Source organism: Meriones unguiculatus, chromosome 11, assembly GCF_030254825.1.
Source record: "Meriones unguiculatus strain TT.TT164.6M chromosome 11, Bangor_MerUng_6.1, whole genome shotgun sequence".
Taxonomy (NCBI): Eukaryota; Metazoa; Chordata; class Mammalia; order Rodentia; family Muridae; genus Meriones; species Meriones unguiculatus.
This window is the reverse complement of record NC_083359.1, coordinates 57,995,079-58,015,971: the sequence shown is the minus strand read 5'-3', so window position 1 is coordinate 58,015,971 and position 20,893 is coordinate 57,995,079. Positions and strand designations below refer to the sequence as shown.

Genomic DNA, 20,893 nt, shown 5'->3' with positions numbered 1-20,893 from the left:
TGTGTGATGGGGGATCATGAGGAGGAAGAGAAAGTGATGGAACTCAAGTGACACAAAAACACAGAAGATCTGAGGGATGGGAGACAGCCACAGGGAGCCCCGAGAGACAGAAAGGGCAGAGGGATGAATGAGGACAAAGTAGAGTAATACATGCATGGAAATGCTCTAATGAAACACATCACTTCATAACCTAAAAATACAAAAACAAAACAAAACAAAAAAAGCAAGCAGGGACCGCTGGGGCCTCAGCAGGTCCAGGCACTTGCTGTGAAGTCCCAGGACCTGTGGTTTAGGGAGGACAAGGAGAGCAACTCTCCCAGGTTGTCTTCTGATCCTTGCATCCACCCTCCATCTGTCTCTCTCTTATACACACACAAATAAATACCGTAAGAGTAAATAAATGTAAAAATAGCATAAATTTTTGTTGATGATATAATTTTTTTAAACTCAACTTTTAATCTTAATTTAAATATCATTCTTTGTTTCATTCTTTTATTTTTTGAGACAGGGTCTCATACTCTGTTAGCCTTTTACTTTCTTTTTTAAATTTTATTTTTTATTTTTTTTATATTAATTACTGCTAATTCACTTTGTATCCAGCCTTTTACTTTCTATATGGCTAAGGATAACATTGAACCCCTTGGGTTCCTGAGTGCTAAGATTACAATAAATGCCATCTTTCTTAAAATCACATGTCTCTTCAAGTCTCCAAAGATCGAATTCATTAGTTATTCCTTTTTTTCTTTTTACTTTTTACTTTTACTTGCTTTCCTTTGTCTTATCTTCTAGACTGAGTTAATTATCTTTACTTTTGATTAAGTAATTCACAAATTAAAGTTATGACAAAATCCTCTAGCCTTTAACATACAATATTTTCATAATATTTTAAGCATTATCTTAGTATCACAGAATTTAATTCTAGTGACTACATAATTTAAATGTGAGATATTTCACAAATATTAATACAATTTAATCTACTATTTTAGGAGTAAATAAACAACAATATAGAAAAAATAACTTAAAGTTCATATACCTCAAAAGTGCCATAAGAAGTTTTTCTTAAAAAAAAAAAAAAATCCTGCATAGTGGCTCACACCTTTAATCCCAGATGGAAGATCTTTCTGTATTTCAGGACAGCCAGGGCTACCTAAAGAGAGCTTGGCTCATAAAACCAAAAAGACTTTTAATTGCATGTGTGCTCATGTAGGGGAAAGTAGCGCAGTTACCCGTGGAGGCAGGAGTGTTTGGATGCCTCTGGAGCTGGAGTTACAGGTGGCTGTGAGCCACCCACGGTGGGTGGTGGAGGAGAACTTGGGTCCTTGCAAGAATAGTATGAGCTCTTAACCACTGAGCCATTCCTCCAGTCTCAGTGTTTATTTGACTCAAAGATAGAAACCTTAAAATAAAAATGTAGAGGACTGAACAATGGCCCAGTAAACTCTCTGAATTAAAAATGTCCTAGTCAGATGTGCTGGTGAACCCTTCTAATCCCAACAGGCAGGAGGGTTAGGAGCTTAGGGTCATTTTAGCTATATGCCAAGTTCAAGCCTAATGTATGCTGTATGAGATTCTATCTCACAACAAAATAAGCCAATAGAAAGCCACGTGGAACTGGGGAAATGGCTCGGTCAGTTAAATGTGTGCTAATCCCAGCACTAAAACCTGAATCTGCATACTCAACACTGGGCACATCGGTGTGTATCCATAACCTCAGCACTGGAGAAGCAGTCAGGCAGGTCCCTGGAGCTCAACAGCCACCTACCTTAGCTGAACTGATGAGCTCCAGGTCATTACAGACCCTATCCCCCCAAAATAAGGTGGCGAGATCAAGGAACATCAAAATCCACCCACACACCTTCATGTACATCCAATTACACACACACACACACACACACACACACACCTGTACACCACACCGTGAAAAAAATAACATAACCAAGACTAAATTGAGTTAATAGAACAAAAACCAAAAGCCACTTATTAACTAAATACATCGAGAACAAAATATGGCCTGGTAGCATATGCGTACAACCCCAGCCTCAGAAGAAGAAAGAGGTGACCCTGGTTTTAGGGTTTTAGGCCAGACTGGTATACACTGCGATTTTCAGGCCGGCCAGGGTGATGGAATGAGGCCCTATTTGGGAAAACTGAAAGAAGTCAAAAGATACTTTACCATAAAGAAACAAAGTTAAACCTCAGCTTCACTAGTTACTAAATACAAGCCAAGCAAATTCCTAACATTACTTTGTGGCAATACTTACAGCAAGCAATAATGTATAGGATCAAAGTACAGCAAACAAAAACTATAATATTTTGTTACCATTTTGGAAAATATAAGGCAAGAAAGCAGATGTTAAAAATAACATAAAAGATGGTTTTAATTGTGATCAATGAAAGCCACAATTGGAAACACCCATAAGACAACAATGAGAAAATATGTAAAAGCATACATTTGTTAGGCACAAGGGGATAATTTTAAATCATATGACTTGCTCTATGTCTATCTTCCCTGGAGCCTAAAGGCAAAGCTTGTAAGGCACACAGTTACAACAGACTCAGCACTTAATCACTGTCACACTTAAACTATGTTGAAGCAAACCAGTAAAACTCCACTGGCACTCACAAGGAAAGCAGATTCCCAAAGCTGTTAATTCTGGGGATCTCAGTAACTGATGGACTTCCTTTTATTTAATAAGATATGTCATTTCTAGATTTTATTTTATTTGGGAGAAGTGGAGAGCTTGACAGGGTCTCATACAAACCAGTCTGACCTCAAACTCAATAGCAATTGAGGTGGGCCATGAACTCCTGATCTTTCTGCCTCTGCATCTCAAGTGCTGTGATCATAAGCATGCTCATGACCATAGCCATGAGCTTTTAAAAGTTTAGAGAGGAGCTGAAGAGATGGCTCATTTAAAAACACTGGCTGTCTGTAGGCATATGGTTACTGTGATTTCTACGCAACCCCTCCCCCGCATCTGGTTGCAATCCTTGTTCTGAGAATCTCCTGTCTCACTGTTGTAGAAACACTTTTTCCCAGTCGTCCCCTAATATGCCAATAAAGCAGCTTACAGCCAGTTGCTGAGCAGGGGAGAGAATAGGGCTGGACTTTCTGCCAGCCAGGGAAGGAGGAGTTAGAAGAGGAAGTAGGGGATTCGCCTATGGCAGATGTCCAGGAGGGACCAGATGAGTGGAGCAAAGGAACAGTAAAGCTACAAAGTGCAAGTATCTCTATGATGCACACTGGGAGGAAGCCAAATTAGCTTAGAGGGTTAAGAATAGAGCTAAAACTGCTCAGTTCTTTTGCTGTGAAGCTTGTTAAAATGAGATAGTAGGGTTTCAATAATTTGCATGATAGCCAGGTTAAGAGAGAAATCAACAGTTTTTATAAAAACATCCCTAACAGGCTGCTCTTCCAGAGGACATGGATTCAGCTCCTAGGACACACATTGTTGACCCACATCCCTTTGTACCTAACTCCAATTCCAGGGGATCCAACACCCTTTTCCTGGCCTTTGAGGGTACCAGGCACACATGTGCACATACACATTCATGCACGCAAAACACACAACACATGTAAGTAAATAGTTTTTTTAAAAAGCTTACAGAAATTTTATTATCACAAACCTCATAAAGCTCTTTCATTGCTGCGAGTTTAGATTCAAACTTTTCCAGACTCCAGAAAGTTGAGATCCCAAGCTGCAGGTTACGAACTCGAACAGAAGTATCAGAACGACCTTTGTCTGATGATGTATCATGTCTGAAAAAAAAAAAAAAAGCCAAAGAAAATGGTTAACCTAAAAAAATACTTATGGGACCAGAGGTACAACTTAGTGGCAAAGAGCACATCCTGCTCTTCCAGAGGACTCGAGTTTGGGTTCAAGCACCCATATTGACTTGTTTGCAACCACCTGTAACTCCCATTCCAGGGGCCCTGACACCCAGTTCTGGCCTCCAGTGGCCACTGTGCACATAAACTCAGACAGGCACACACATAGACATTATAATACATTATATATGCATATATATTATACACACACAATATAAATAAGTAAATCTTTTTTAAAAACTGGAATGCAAGATTGGGTAGTGTGGTTTAGTTACACAGAACATGCATAGCAGACATGAGGCCATGGATTCAATCTCTAGTCCCCCAAAATAAAATAAAAATGGAATGCAGATAAACAGAATTTAAATACAAAAGAAAAACCAGTAATTCTTAAATAAGGAAATTTAAAGCCTCTGTATCAGGGATTCTGGTATCTGTTCTTTCCTAGAAAGAGACTACTTTATAGACTTCAGAGAAACTTAGACTAAAAAAAAAAAAAAACACAACAACAAACAAACACGTACAGGTCAACGAGTGTAAAAACTACTCACCTGGCAAAAACATAATATTTTTTAAATTTGTCACTGATGGCATTGGCTTCCTGAATCATCATGGAGAGTTTCATGGAGCTCCAATTTGGCTGAACTAACACAGAGCATACAAATTAGAACCAAAATGCATGTTTGATCACAAGCATATATCACTTAGAATAATTTCATAAAAGTGCTGACATTAGGGGCTGGAAAGAGGGCTCAGTGGTCGAGACTAGTGGCTGTCCTTCCAAAGGATCCAGGTTTAACTCCCAGCACACACACGGCAGCTCACAACCATCTGTAACTGGTTCTCTAGGGACCTGACACCTTCTTCTGGCCTCTGTGAGTACCAAGCATACATGTGGCACACAGATAAACATGTAGGCAAAACACCCTATTTATAAAAGCAAAATAATATTAAAAATATTTTTAAAATTACATTGAGTGAGTGATTTTAACCCTGTATCACAAGAGAAGAGCAAGAGCAATGTTTCAGTAATTTTTCTTCAATTCTTAAAAGCCAAGCTAGTCTTTACATAAAGTCTGGTATGTGGAGGAATGGTATAAAACAGAGAAAAGGCATACTGGAAGACAGAAACACCCTATTACCTTTTCCTCTATTATGCTGAAAGACATTTTCCTTTTTATTTTATTTTTATGTTTTATTTACTGGGGGTAGGGGAGCATGAAAATGATGTGCACATACAGGTCAGAGGACAAGTTGTGGGAGTTGGTTCTCTTTTCACGGTGTGGGGCCTGACCAATTTAGGTCACCAAACATGGCAGCCAGCACTCCTATATGCTGAATGATCTCACCAGCCCAAAATTATTCTAAGTCCCCCCTCATTTCTTTAATATCTAATCTTTCTAAATCATCAAGTAAGATATACCATAGGTTAATTTATAAAGAACTACACACCTTTTAAATTTTCTAGACAAATGCAAAAGTAAAAAAGGGTATGAAGGGTTTCCCACAGAGAAACACCTTTTTCATCAAATGTACACACACTCTAAATAACCAAAGGAAAAGAAGAGCAATTTAGTTTACCTTTCCATTTTCATGTCATGCTGTAAGGTTAAGCTTTTGCCCGTAGTGCTGGAGATTTACCTCACAGCTTTTCACATGCCAGGTACATTCCTACCACTGAGTTACGGCTCTTCCCTAAATACAGGGTGTTATCATACATATTTTCTCTATGCTATGTCAAAAAAAAAAAGCTATGCTTTATCGCACAAGTAATCTTCACCATCAGTCTTCAATGGTGATGAAAGCTTTCCCTCGAAGACCCGGAGCAAGGTAAAGAGGCCCACTCTTGACACTTCTGTTCAACAAAGTATTGAGTCGTTGCCAGAGAAACTGACAAGGGGAAGAAATGGAAGCAAAATGAAAAGGAATAAAATTGTCTATGTAGAGATGAGAGAGGCCACTAAAGAATCCACTAAAACAAGTGTGAGGTATAAAAGAGCGATTGTGTTTCTATGCACTGAAATGACACTATGAACAAGCCATTCACAATAACAGCAGAGCTGTGGGTGTAGCTCAGCAGTGAAGTGCTTGCCTGTGCTGGCACAAGAGCCTCAGACTGGGCACCAGCACTCTCACACACATCAGTACTGAAAGCAATGTGATACTCAAGAACAAATTTCACCAAAGAAATAGAAGATCTGTATACTGAAAAACTGCCTGACTTTGATGAAAGAAACTGGGCACAAATAAATAGAAAGACACGGTGTTCATGCATTAGAAGAGTAAACGTTGTTAACAGAACTACACCGGTTAAAGCAATCTAGATTCAGTGTGATCCTTATCAAAAGTCCAGTGGCATCTTTCACAGAAATAGAAGAACGCCTCATTTGAAGCTACAGTTTCAACAAGTTAATATGGGGGCAGGGAACACAGTCTACAGGACTGATAGAGCTTCTAAAAACTGAGTATTTCTAAACCATTCACACAAATATATTTACATACAAAAACCAGCATCTAGAATAAAGCCTTATTTATTTACTTAGGTATTTATCTATTTGGCACAAAGGATTAAATCCAGACACTTTTCCACTACAGCATATCCTCAGCCATGCACTTTAAATATGTAAAGGCAGCTAAAACTTCAGCACCTATAAGATACAGAACTTCTACGTACTCACTTGTAAAGGTTTTATCCCTGTTTCCCCGATTCTCCTGAAGATTTTGTACTTCTTTAGCGATTTTTTGCTTTTCAATTTCTAAAGCTTCTAGGATCCTTGCATGGCGGATTCTATGATCTTCTAAAGCCTAATGAAGATGCATGAGGACAAGCAGAGAGAATTTATACAATCAGAGAGGCTGGATATGTTCACCATACTAGTCATTTTGCTGTCTATATATATATCTTATAACACCATGTTACTTATTTTACATATACACAGGGAAATCTTTTTAAAAATCAGATTAGTCAAGCCAGCAAAATGGTGCTTGCCACCAACACTTGATAACCTGAGTTCAATCCAAGGACTCACATGGTGGAAAGAGAGAATCAATCCCAAAAGTTGTGCTCTGACCTCCGCATGTGCACCATGACTTATACACACAAATAAACTGTTTAAAGAAACAGGTTAGCAGGGGCTGGGGAAACAGCTCGGCAGGCAGAGGACTTGCTGCACTGTATGAGGATTATGTTTGCATCTCCGGCATCCCCATGAAAATCTGAGAATGTGGGTTGTAGCAGACGTAACCCTAGCACCATAGGAAGAAGACAGCAGACTGCTGAAGCTCACTGGCCAGCCAGCCCTGTGAAAAACAGCAGGTTCCAGGTTCAGTGAACGACCCTGCCTCCACAGGTAAGGTAGAGAAGAGACCCAGGAAGACATCGGATGTCAACCTCTAGCTTCTACATACTATGCCCACATGGGCAGGCATACCATAAATGTATATGAGCACGAACACATGTGTACCCCCCCCATTGTAACACTATAATAAAATTTCATCTTATCATACTTTCATTAACAATACATGGTTAAGTTAGGCACAGTGGCACACATCCATAATCCCAGCAATCAGGGAGGCAGAGGCAGGGAGATCTCTGTAAGTTTGAGGCTAGCCTCGTCTACAAAGTGATTCTAGGAAAACCAAAATAACTGATTTATAAACTTTCTTAATGATTTTCTTCATAAAATCATTAGGATTTTTTTTTTTTAAGTTTTTTGAGATAGGGTTTCTCTGTGTAGCCCTAGCTGTTCTGGACTTTGTAGACTAAGCCTCAAACTTGCGTTTGTGGGGATGCCATACACTAAGTGCATATGTGGAGGCTGGAGGACAACTGTGTAGAGTGGGTTCTCCCCTCCCACCTTTATGTGGGTTCCAGGGATCAAATTCAGGTCACCAGGCTTGAGTGGCAAACTCTTTGCCTGCTGAGCCACTTCACTGGCCCATCATAAGGATTTTTTTTTAAAGATTTATTTTATTTATTTATTACATATAGTGTTCTGCCTGCACAGCACCAGATCTCATTATAGATGGTTGTGAGCCACCATGTGGTTGCTGGGAATTGAACTCAGGACCTCTGGAAGAGCAGCCAGTGCTCTTAACCTCTGAGCCATCTCTCCAGCCCCCCATAAGGGATTTTTAACGGCATGTATTAGGATTTTTCTTCCCATTGCTAGTAGATAAAGAGGTAAGAAGGGGTGGGGAAACTGCTCAAAAAGGACAATTAAGAGCACTTGTTGACTGAAGTTAAAAGACATGAACTAGGAAGTGTTTCCCAGGATTTAAATGGCTGTTTGGCTCCCGATGTCTCCACCCTAGGAAACTGGCAGTGTGCTCACAGCACAGTATCTGATCAGTGCTTGAGGCACGGGAGCTTTTTCTTCCACCCTGATCTCAGCTCAGCTCTGCTCTTCCTCCCAACACAATCTTAGGATCAAGAGACAAGGACCTGATGGACACTGCGGCACATACTTTATACCAGCACCTGGGAGGCAGAGGCAAATTTCCACAAGTTGGAGGCCAGCCTGGTCTACATGAGTGTCAGACCATCTCTGCCGCCCCAGAATTTGTATTTCTACCAGGCTTCTAGTAGACGCTTCTCATCCAGGGAACATACTCCAAGAACCACTCATGTGGAGCTAGAGAGGCATCTCGGCAGTTAAGAGCACCGGCTGCTCTTCCTGAGGACTGGGCTCTATTCCCAGCACCCACACAGTGGCTCACCACCATCTGTACCTCCAGCTTTAGGGGATCTGGTACCCTCTTATGAACCCTTTTTGGGCACACACTTGATACACACACATGCAGCCAAAACATTCATACATGGTAACACTAACGCTCAGGTTTTATCTTTCAGTTCTATAAACTTGGCCTTTTCATGTTGGCCCCAGAAAATTGTCTTTGTCCTCATCAGGACTGAAGAAGTAGGTATCAAAAACTCTACCCTGAGTTCTAGGAAATGACTGCTCTACCAGGACGTGGCCCAATGTAAAGGATTTGCCTTTCTTCCTACCACATTTTGGGCCCTGGTACCATTTCCTTGTGAATATTATTTAGCACGACTGACAACAGGGCAATTGTAGACACAGAAAAAGAAAAGCCTAGAATGGAACTAAAAACAGGGCTGTATGCCTTCCAACGTGTCTGTGGGATGGTGCGTGAGCAGACCGGGCACAAGCCAGCAGGAGCTGTTCTCTCCTAGAGGCCTGGTGACTCTTTCATCAAAGGCAGCTCCCCTCAGACAGCAGCGCCTGCTAACACTTGAGTTACCTGCTTTGTAGCCAAGGTCTCCATCTCCAGCCGCCTTCTGTTCACGTACACTTCCTGTTCAAGATGCTGCTTTGCTTTTTCCAGCTCTTCAATTTTGTGACTAGCTTTTTGGTTATTCATTTCCTCCATTTTCTTTCTTTCAGACTCTTCCCTCTTTATTAATTTATTAACATTGATAAGAATTAACTCAGGCAAAAATGCAGAGCAATTTTTCAAAAACAGTGGCCCTAGGTAGGGTGTAGTTTCCCCTGGTAATCAGTGAACAGGAGTCACCACAGCGAGTTGACCTGGGGCACTCCACTTCACACAGCATAAGTAATCTAGCCAAGCAGAATGTCATTAGTCCAACTTTGGGGGCCGTGTCCTCTAAAAGGGGTTTCTGGGGCTAAAAGCTTACCACTGAGTCACCATGAGGAGCCACAACTCCTGTGTTGGTGGAGAAAAGTCTATTTTCTTCTCCCAGCAGCCAAGATCTACCATGAACTTGTTACCTAGAAACATAGCTCTAACCTTAGTATCAGATACTCCTCTAGCTCCATTTTAAGGATCTCCCCCCCTTTTAAGACTGTCTCATCTCATGTATCCCAGGCTAGCCTTGAACTTACTTTGTAACTAAAGATGTCTTTGAACTCCCAATCCTCCTGCCTCCACCACTCAGTTGCTGGGGCTTGCATCACCACACCTAGTTTGTAGACCACACCCAGGGCTGCATGGATGCTAACTCACTCTACCAACTGAGCTCCCTGCCAGAGGCACTCCATTCAGTCCCACACAACTCTGGGGAACTCTGAGGAGAGGCCACACACACCACTCTCACCAGCTCTGCTTCCAGGGCTCGGATTCTGTTTTCATATGCAGCTTTCTGGGACGAAAGCTCTTGTTGAGCCATTTCTTTGGCAATTTGAATTCCTTGCATCATTTCTTCCTTTGCCTTCAACTGGGCATCTTTTATTTCTGCTTCAAGTCTACAAAGTAGCAAGGTATTTTTAGAACATTGAATATTTTATATACCTGAGCAGCCTTTAGTTATACTAAAATGTTTTATATTAAAATAACATTTAAATCTTAAAATTTAATTTCTGGCATTCTACAGTGTTTTCAAATTTTTCACTGGTTTTGAAATGAGTCCATATAAAAAATAAAACAAGATGAAAATATAATTATTCCCAGCTTAATTATTATTGCAGATGCTTGATATTTAATATATTTCTAATGTATAAAGAAAATATAACACATAAAATGCTAAACATTTTAATATATAGTTTATATATTTAAAACATATTTTATATTTTTATTTAATATAAATATGTATGGCATATTTATAATATACACTAATTATAATAACTATAAAATTATGGTTTACATAGTAATCAAAAATAAAGTATTTTTGTTATGCTAACAACGTTCTGATTCCATTTTAAGAAACAACAGACTTTTCTCTTTGAGACAGCATCCCGGGCTGGCCTTCAATATACTGTGTGCCTGAAGATCACTGACTGATGAAGTGTCCCTTTTGCTTTCGTTTATGCAGCATTTCAGGGTCTTTGAAGTACCTTTGCGGGCTTAAGGTTAGCTGGTGAAGTAGTTAGCTCTGATGCACACTTTTTGCGCACATGTGAGCTTCATATCAGTGATGGCACTTACCGTGATCTCTGTGCCGTAAGCAGCTCATTTTTGGCAAACTCGAAGTCTTTTGGACCTTCACTTGTAAGAGTATTTCTACTCGATGGCCTTTTTCCTTTCTGGACTTCAGCTGGATGATTAAATCTAAAATAATGATCTCCGCCAAGAATCACCCGATCACCCTAAAACACAGAAAAGAAAATGTATGATTTGAGGTGAGTCTAAGTGATAAAATTTACAAACTTTGCCTAAAAATGAAAAAAAAAATTAAAATTTGAGGAGAAAACAATAAAATATTGAAAATAGTTTCCTATGTGAGATATGGTTTTAAATGTTTTATTTTTCACATTATTCTTTTAACTCCACAATTCCAGATGGCACAGTATCACTAATGATAGACATTAAAATCATGGCAACCATCATGTTTGTTAAGCATTTTCCATATATGAAATACTGTTAAGTAATTTATACATGTATATATGTCTGGGTATATATAATAAAGATCTTATTTTCATTTCACAACTCATGAGCTACATAGTATTCCAATGTTGGGAAAGAGGAAACTAAAACAAACAGACTTCATTAATTAAAACACACAGTGGACACTCACTGAGTACCACTCTTTGCAAGCAATGGTGTAAAAACTACATATGAATTATTCTTAAGTTGGTTCTCCACTACCCCTGAAAAGCCTGCAATAGTTTAGGCCAGTTCTTCTGAGATAATTGTTAATAGCACCCTAACCAGGTGGTACTATTGGAGCATCTAGTTAAGTAACTTGACAAAGGTGTCAGTCAGCACAGGGGGTGGGCAGAGTGAGGATTTTATCTCCTCATGGCTTGATTCCTAAGGCCAGGTCTTCACAGGGCACACCATGATGAGCCCAGTTCCTGGTTCATTCCATTATAACTTCTCTTTGGCCAAAGGAAGGCTACTGGTTAGTCAACAGAGGTTTTGAAATGGAAAAGTTCTCAATTCAAGTTAGTGCCTTGGGGGATGTGAGGTGGTAACTTGAATGCGGACAACTCGCCCACCCTAACAGCTTCTTCCACTGTAGCATCTGTCAACTTACATGATGTAATATGGTGGGTTCCAAAATGTGCATCCCATTTACATATGTTTTTGCTTCTCCAGCTGGGATAATGCTCACTGTTCCTCCAAAATTTCTGATAGTACTGTTGAGATAAAAAGTACATTGTGATAATTGCAGAACCTTTTAAATAGTAAGAAGAGGTAAGAGGAATAAATCTGCTTAGATTATTTTTTGATAGTAAGTTTATACCAATTTATAGTAATGATATATATTTTTGTTGTTGTTGTTTTGAGACAGGGTTTCTTTGTATATCCTTGGCTGTTCTAGATTTGCTTTGTAGACCAGGCTAGCCTTGAACTCACAGAGATCTGCCTGCCTCAGCCTCCCTCAGTGCTGGGATTACAGGCGTGGGCCACCATAACCAGCTAACAATTTTTAAAAATGATTTGTTTATTTTTATTTTATGTGCATTGGTGTTTTCACTGTATGTATATCTGTATGAGGGTGTCAGTTCCTCTGTACCTGGAGTTACAGATAGTTGTGAGCTGTCATGTGGGTGCTGAAAATTGAACCCTGGCCCTCTGGAAGAACAGCCAGTGCCTTAATCACTGAGCCATCTCTCCAGCCCCTAGCAACAATAATTTAAATTATTTTATTTTTCTCCCAAGATATACTTTGGAGTTTGGTAAACAAAAACAAAAAACAAAAAAACCTCAAATATAAACAACAACAAAAACCACTGGCACCTCTACCAATTGTATGTACTAGTGCAGGAAGAAGTTTTACCATCTTTTGATTAACTCCTAGAAAACAAAAGAAAATGAAACTACAACTTCCTGAAAATGAAAAAAAAAATACACAGGAAAAAGTTCAAGGAAAAAAACAATTGAGTACTGACAATGGATTCCTCCAAGAGAGCGTTTTTATGTGTTTTTATTTTTCTGAGTTTCTGGCTTCGTAAATGATTGCATCACCTGTTCTATAAATGGCTTTACTAATGGAAAAGTGAGGCATTACATGGGAGGGAAAAGCAGGGAGACAAAACACATTCTCAGCCATCTAACTAAACAGACCTTGACGGGAGACATGAGGCATCAGTTACAGACGCCATACACACATTCAAGGGAGACTCTTATTCAGAAAACAGAAAACTTCGAAGACCACCTAGACAGAAACAGAAAACGACTGCAAAAGCCAAGTCCTAACTCGAGACCTTTAGCATTGATTAGGCGCCGAGATTATAGTTTGAGAGTAACAGCTCAGTTAAAGCACCCAAAGACATACCTGGGTGAAACAGCTCACTGCTGGGCAGTGTCTCTCCCACCAGGACACTGCTTAAACCAGGTAGTTAAATAACCCTACCCATTCTGTCCTCCTCCCTGTCCTACTTCAATTTACTGTTATCAGACATACACAGGCAGCATTCTGAGCCCCATGAAATCCAGTTTCAAGCAGCGCTCTCCTTCTTGGCCACTATTTGACCATTTGAGCCCTGTTTCACTTAGGCAACTGTATCAGTACCTTCCTTCCACCCAGTCCTTCCTTCAGGGAAGGACCTCCCCTTCCTTATCGGCATCATCCTCCCAACCTCAACTTGCATGCCAGGCCTCTAGAAAGCTTTTCTCTGAGAAGTCTGAAGTGGATTCCTCCCACTGAGCATGCAGTGCTTGACATAGGGATTAATGAGCATGGAAGCCTTCATCCACTGAACACCTAAGCGCCAGATATGTGTCAGCAGTGAAGACAGATAAGAGCAGCTCTCACGAGCATTATGGTCTAGTCAGTAAGACAAATGCTGATGAGTGCACTAAATGGATAGGATAGAGTTCAAAAGCAAGAGACTCCCTATGCCCCAACTAGACTCTTTAGTCTTGGTTTAGATACAAATGATGCTGTACTTAGGTAATATATAAAAGAACTAACAGACTAGCAAAAGGACCTGGAAAACCTATCTGCCCTACCAGGTTAAAAGACTCATGACAACTGGGCACTGGTGGTGCACAGCTTTAATCCCAGCACTTGGGAAGTAGAGGTGTGTGGATCTCTGAGTTCGAGGCCAGCCTGGTCTACTGAATGAATTCCAGAACAGCCAAGACTACACAGAGAAACCCTGTCTTGAAAAACCAACTAACCACCCAACCAACCAACCAACCAACCAACCAACCAAGCTCAAATAATCAGAGCCACAGATTCCCATATTTTTATAAATCACCACAAAAAGAAACAATAAACTACTTAGTGTAAGGTGCAGGGAGAATTGATTACTCACATGAAAATTAATTTTGATTTCTAGTCTATACTAAAACTTCGAAAGTGTAAAGGAAAACATCTGTATGATGTCGATATAGAAACCTTCACTGTGGTGGGGATGGGGGTGAGCCCAGGGTCTTGTGCAAGAACCCTATGACTGAATTAAACCCTCAGCCCTTTTCCTTACTTTTTCTTTTGAGATGGAGTCTCACTAAGTGCTCAAGTTGCCTTAACCTCATTCTGTAGCTAAGACTGGCCTTGAACTTGCAATTTTCCGGTCTCAGTCTCCTGAGACAGAACTGATCTGTGTCATTGGGTCTACATGAAACATTCTTTCTTAAACAAAGCACAAAGCTAACCATCATATAAAGGAAAAAATTAATGTCAGGCACTAAAATAAACAGAAGAATCTCAAATGGCTGAGAAGCATTTAAAGAAATGTTCAACATCCATAGCCATCAGGGAAATGCAAATCAAAAAGACTTTGAGATTCCAACTCACACTTGTCAGAATGGCCAAGGATCAATAACACAAGTGGCAACCCACGCTGGCGAGGATGTGGAGTTCCCTTCATTGCTGGGGGCTGGGGGAGTGCAAACTTGTACAGCTACTTTGGAAGTCAACGTGGCACTTTCTCAGAAAATTGGGAATCGATCTACCTCAAGACCCAGCCATCCCACTCCTGGGCATATAACCATATAACTCCATCCTGCCACAAGAGCACTTGCTCAACTATGATTATAGCAGCTTTATTCATAATAGCAGAAACTGGAGACCTAGATGGCCCTCAGCCGAAAATTGGATAAAGAAAATGTGGTATATTTACACAAAGGAGTATTACTCAGCTGTTAAAAACAATGACATGAAATGTTTAGGCAAATGGATGGAACTAGAAAAGATCCTGAGTGAGGTAACCCAGATCCAGAGAGACAAACATGGTATGTACTCACTTATAAGTGGATATTAGCTGTAAAGTAAAAAAAATCATGCTATAGATCCAAAGAGGCTAAGTAATAAGGAGGGCTTAAGGGGAGATCCTTGCATCTCCCCTTGCATCTGAAAGGGGAAACAGATTCAAGAGTGAACTGGCAGCAGATGGGGTTGGGAACAGGAGAGATAGGGAGAGAGAAAATACTAGGAGAAACTAATGGAATTGGGAGGCATTTTGGGAGCAGGTGGAAACCTAGTGCAATGTAGAACTCCGTGGAATCTACTAGAGTAACTAGCAAAATCTCCTAGTGACGGGGGACACAGAGCCCAATCCAGCCATCTTCTCTAACCAGGCAAAGCCTCAAGTGGAAGGACTGGAACACCAAGCCAGTCACAAAACTTTTGACCTCCAGACTGTCCTGCCTGCAGAGGGTTCTGGGACCAGAGGCCCAGCAAAATCAACGAGACCAGAGAGACTTCATGCAGCAACTGATGAGAGCAGATGCAGAGTCCCACAGCCAAGCATTAGGCAGAGCTCGGGATGTCCTTCAGAGGAGGAGGAGGAAGGAAAGGAGGAACCAGAAGCGTCAGAGACACCTTAAGAACGCAGCTCACCTCCAGGTCCTTCTATCCTTCCCCCCACTTTCCTACAAGCCTTCCTATGCTTTGTCAAATGTTTAGCTGTGAGTCTCGGCATCTGTTTCTATCCACTGCTAGGTGGAGCCTCTCAGAAGACACCTATGCTACGCTCCTGTCTGTGAGCACAGCAGAATATTATTAATAGTGTTAAGGGTTGGCTCTCTCCCAAGGGGTGGGTGTTAGGTTGGGCCAGGAATTGGTTAGACATTCCCTCAATCTCTTATCTATCTTTATCCCTATCTTTATCCTTTATCTCTTGTAGACAGAGTAAATTTTGGATTGAAGTTTGTGTGGGTGGGTTGGTATTCCCCTCCTTCCGGTAGGACTCCTGTCTAGTTAAAGGGTGGCCTATTCAGGCTCCATGACACCTGTTACTAGGAGTCTCAGATAGAGTCACCCCCGTATCTACCCCAGAAGCCTACCCTGTTGTAGGTCTCCAGCCTGCCACAGAGATGCCCCACCCAAGGTTTCTCTTTTTTTGTAGGCCCCTTCTCCTCCCACCCTTGCTCTCCCCAGAACTGGTCTTCACCTTCATTTATCTCTGTGCCCCCTCTTCTACTTTGTTCCCTCTCTTCAACCACTTCCCCTGTCTATACTATTTCCTCTTCTCAGTGAGATTTAAGCATCCTCCCCTGGATCCTCCTTGTTACTTATCTTCTTTGGATCTACAGGAGCTCCACAAGAAGACTAACAGAGCCAACTAAACAGGGCCCAGAGGAGCTTGCTGAGACTGAAGCATTACCAACCAAGAACCATGCAGACTGGACCTAGGCCCCCTACAGAGTAGCTGATGGGCAGCTCAGTCTACATGTCGGTTCCCTAGTAAGGGGAGCAGGGCTGTTTCTGACATGAATTCTGTTGCCTGCTTTTTGATCACTCACCAAGCCACAGGGAAAAGAGGATGTACTCAGTCCTGATGCAACTTAAGCTGAGGTAGGTGGGTAGTGGGCTCCCCTTTTCTGAGGAATAGGAGAGGTTAGAGGAAGGAGGGGGAAAGGGAGGGGGCTATGATGTAAAGTAAATAAATAATAATAATAATAATAATAATAATAATAATAATAAGAAGAAGAAGAAGAAGAAGAAGAAGAAGAACACAGCCCACAGAATCAACTAACTGGGCCTCATGGGTGCTTGCAGAGATCAGGGAGCCTGTAGGGTCTCATCTAATCTGCACATACGTTATGGCTGAATAGCCTGATGCTTTTATGGTACTCCTAATAGTGGGAGTCCTGGACTGTTCTGCCTACTGTGGGACCCTTTTCCTCCTACTGAGTTGCCACGTCCAGCCTTGATGTGATGCTATGTGCCTGGTCTTATTGTAGCTTGTTATGCTGGGTTTTCTTGATATCCCTGGAAGGCCTGCTCTTTTCTGAGGGGGAATGGAGGAGGGGTGGCTCTGGGAGAGAGGGGAGATGTCGGGGAGCGATTAGGGGGAGGGGAGGGAGAGAAAACTTCGGTCAGGATGGAATATGTGAGAGAAGAATTAAAAGAAGAACTTGAATCAATGCATCATAAGACAATGAAAAGAGGACTCAAACACTAGAAAGACAAAGAGATGCCTGCCGCACATCAAATTCACACAAACACTGGAAGCCAGAATACGTAAAGAACTCCTGAAAATCATTAAGAAAAGAATGGGCAGAAGACATAGGCAAGCAAGTAAAAGATGCACAATACCCTAAACCAAGGGAGTGTGAGGTGAATCGATGGGTCTCTACTCTATGTTCACTAAATTTATACAAACTAAAAATCTGACAGCACTAAGTGCTGGCGATGAAGTGGAGTGACAGGTATTTTCAGTGACAATGGGAATAAAAACTGACAATCATTTTAGAAAACAGTTTGAAGATACTTGGTAAAACTGAGTATGTGTATTTCCTAAAACCTAGTCTCACTACACATGCTTTCTAAACTTAAAATTACTGCAGCATAATTAAAATGTCATCCTATTTATACAGCAAATTATTCCCACAGCTCAGAGCTCATGAGTTTCTACCAATTTCCCCGAGGAACCTTTGGGTCAGTATGTTGGTTTACCACGCAGAGATCTGCCCTGGAGAAATGACTGTTGCATCAGGAGACACATACAAGCACACCTGGGAGAGCTCCAAGAGCAAGCTGGGAAGGGGTTAAGCTCTTAAAGCACGGACAGAATCAAGGTTGGTGTTAATGATGAATTCTTTAAGTCCTCCTCCTAGCACTCCTGTAAGTAAGCAACGATGCTAGGGTACTGCTAGCAATTTGACTTTAATTAGCAGCTGCTGCGCTCTGCATTCCCCTTTGGTGCCCCAGCTACCTTGAGCAAAGGATGCCAGTCGTAGACAGCCAGACTATACGTTATGTTAGCAGCAGACATTTTGGACACTCCAAAGACAGTTTGATAAAACCACACAATGAGCACTGCTTACTGCCATAGCTCCTTGTGGTGGTTTGAATGAGAATGGTCTCTGACATGCTCATACATTTGAATGTTTGGTTTGCAGTTTCGGAAGAATTAAGAGAAGGTGTGGCCTTGTTGGGGACAGTGTGCCATTGGGAGTAGGCTTGGAGGTTTCAAAAGGCCCAGTCTAGATCCCTCTCTCTCTGTCTGCTGCCTGTAATCAGGAGGTACGCTCTTAGCCCCTGCTGCCACCCCAGCACCACCCGCTGCCTGCTGTTGCACTCAACTGAAGCAAAGGCCTGCACTAGAAAAATCTTTCCCTTTGCCTATGATTTCTCTCCCAGCAGCACAAAAGGACCCAGCCAGTCCACTGGTGACACTAGGGGAATACTGTGATAGCAAAAGTAAAAACTACTCAAAGGTCTACCAACAAAATAAACTGCAGTGATCCAAAATAAATTCAGATAATGGGACCCTTCACAGCAGTGAAAATAAGACTCTTGAAATGAATAAAATTTAAAAATGCAACATAAAGTAAAAAATGTCTACAAATACTATTATCCCGACAATATGTAAGATCATTCATTTCATTCATGTGAACAAATTCACATAGAAAATTGTCAATCCACTGAAGGCCCGCTCCATGAAATGGAACCCATACCTGTCACTGCTTGGGTGACCAAGAACCTGAGACTAGATAGCCCAGGATCTACAGTAACAACATGCAATACTGGTGTAAGAACAAACAAACAAAAAAGTAGCAATAAACGGACTCCCAGCGATATTCTGCTATACTCTTAGACCAGTGCCTTGTTCAGTTACCCTCAGAGAAACTTCCTCCTGCAGCAGATGGAAACAAATACAGAAACTCACAGCAATACACAGCAAAACACATAGAATGAGAAAGACCTTGGAGCACTCGGCCCTAAATGGAATATCTACACCAAATCCCTCCTCTCAGAGCTCAGAGTGTAGAGGTAGCAGAAGGAATGTAGGTGTCTGAAGAGATGGAGGGTGCCGAGAAGAGAACGCCATCTAATAGGAGCAAAGCGCATACAAACTTACAATGGCTAAAGCCACAAACATACAGCCTTTTCTTTTATAAATTTGCCTTGTCCAACTTTAATATAAAAGTTTTTGTTCTATCTTATATTTTATTATGTTATATTTTTAATAAATAAATGAGTGAAAACCTAAAAAAAATGTCAATCCAAACAAAAAGTCTTCTTTATAAGATGGATAGTTTACTTTCATGTCTACCATTACAATTCTAAGAAAAGAAATTACCCTTTAATTAGCAGATCAAGCATACCACAGAGAGCACCATGCTGAACCTTACATTGAGAGTGTCTCATCTGTTGTTACACACACAACACTTTTGCTCTCTTAAAGAGAGGGCTGAACTGGGCGTGGTGACAGCTAAGGGGTGGTGCCTTGCAGGAGAACCTACCAGTGATCATCTGCTATGAGCACTCCAGATAACTGGATGTCGTGGCTTGAGTTTGGCTTGTACTTTCCAACTGTAGTTACTCCTTCTTTTACCATGTAGAGCAGCATCTCCGACAGCTGGGGGTCTTCATTGAGATTAACCAGGTTTGGCAAATGGTTGTCCATTTGAAACGTAACCCCTGCTTTCTGTAGAAAAAAAACCCATGAAATTATTCAATCCATGTAAAAGAATGGCCTATGTTAAATATTAGGATCACTTTATAGAGTTTCAGTGAATTACAGGTTTGGAGAGCAAAGTTTACTGGAAGAGTACACTCATGTGACATTTCCTGGTTTTAATCCATAGCATGCACACTCACTCACACACACACTTATGGGGCTTTGCTGGAACAGGCTGCAGTCTGACATCGTCTGTGCTCATTTATGATGGTGGACTTCCTTTTCTCAGCTTCTGTAAGGAGCATCACTTAGCGCTCAGGGAAGATTACAGGCCAGATCAGTTCCTACAAATAACCCACCCTGCCTAGGATCTCAGTCCAGGAGTGACCTTCAACTGTACTTGGAGATTTTCTCTTCACCCCTAGGATAATTAAGCACTGCATTTTCCTTCTCGTGATAGGCCAATGCTACTGCATGGAAAAGAGGTACTGAACCACTACATGTAATTCAAGTAGCCCCTGACCTCCTGACCCCAGTGAATCAAACACATTCACCCTCGAAATCCCTCCCACTGCCCAAGGTTTATAAATCCCTGATTTCAAATAAATGTGCTGGGGGGTACATGCATACTGCATGATACCGTTAGCCTTCCACCATGGCCCTCTGAGATTCTTCAGTTATATCGTGCTGGGCCTGGGCCTCACTAAGGCTGTGCCTTGGCTGCAAGCACTCTAGGCATGGTTTTCGCCCGCATCTCTGCCATACTCAGCACAGCAGCTTAACCAAGAGCAGTAATGCCAGAGTTTCCACTGCCACCCATGATCTCATTCTAAAAGAACTAAACTGTAGCATTCATGGAAACCCTCTTCCACACCCTGCCTTAGCACACTCAGGCCTCACCCTAAAGTGCTCCAGCTGTCCCTGAGGGAAATGGAACCCCGTTCTTCTCTGGACGCCATCTCCAGAGAAGCCCAGGCCCTGGTGAACAGAGAATGACACACACTGCCCATTAAAGGTGTGTTGGAAGCCTTCCTTTGTGGCTTCTTATGACTGTTATCATCACACTCTTGAACTCAAGAATTCTACAGATCTTTCTTCAGTCTTCACCACTCTTGGTCACTGTCGCATCAACCCATCACTATGTGTTTCTATTCTGCCGTACAGTGGATCGTTTTCTGCCAAGTTTATCAGCACCACCTTGAACTGACTCACATCAGAATCCTGCAGTACCCTCTGGAATACCCCGTCGGCTATCTCCTTTTTTCCATATTCCATCCTATACCAGGTAATTCCTCAGCAACCTGTCAAGTTCTTCCAAGGGTGTCTCATTCCCTAA

At 41.5% G+C, this 20,893-nt stretch overlaps 1 protein-coding gene across 1 annotated transcript in view; it reads right to left on the bottom strand.

Annotated features, from left to right (window-relative positions):
- The window catches only part of Kif14 (kinesin family member 14), a 73,389-nt gene that overhangs the window by 24,735 nt on the left and 27,761 nt on the right, over window positions 1-20,893 (bottom strand). Inside the window, exons 14-21 of the mRNA XM_021654326.2 lie at window positions 19,400-19,584; window positions 11,790-11,892; window positions 10,739-10,899; window positions 9,912-10,059; window positions 9,095-9,247; window positions 6,508-6,634; window positions 4,381-4,474; window positions 3,628-3,760 (exon numbers count right to left, since the gene is read on the bottom strand). Of these exons, the coding sequence (XP_021510001.1) occupies window positions 3,628-3,760; window positions 4,381-4,474; window positions 6,508-6,634; window positions 9,095-9,247; window positions 9,912-10,059; window positions 10,739-10,899; window positions 11,790-11,892; window positions 19,400-19,584 (1,104 nt within the window). The remainder of the gene's footprint in view (window positions 1-3,627; window positions 3,761-4,380; window positions 4,475-6,507; window positions 6,635-9,094; window positions 9,248-9,911; window positions 10,060-10,738; window positions 10,900-11,789; window positions 11,893-19,399; window positions 19,585-20,893) is intronic.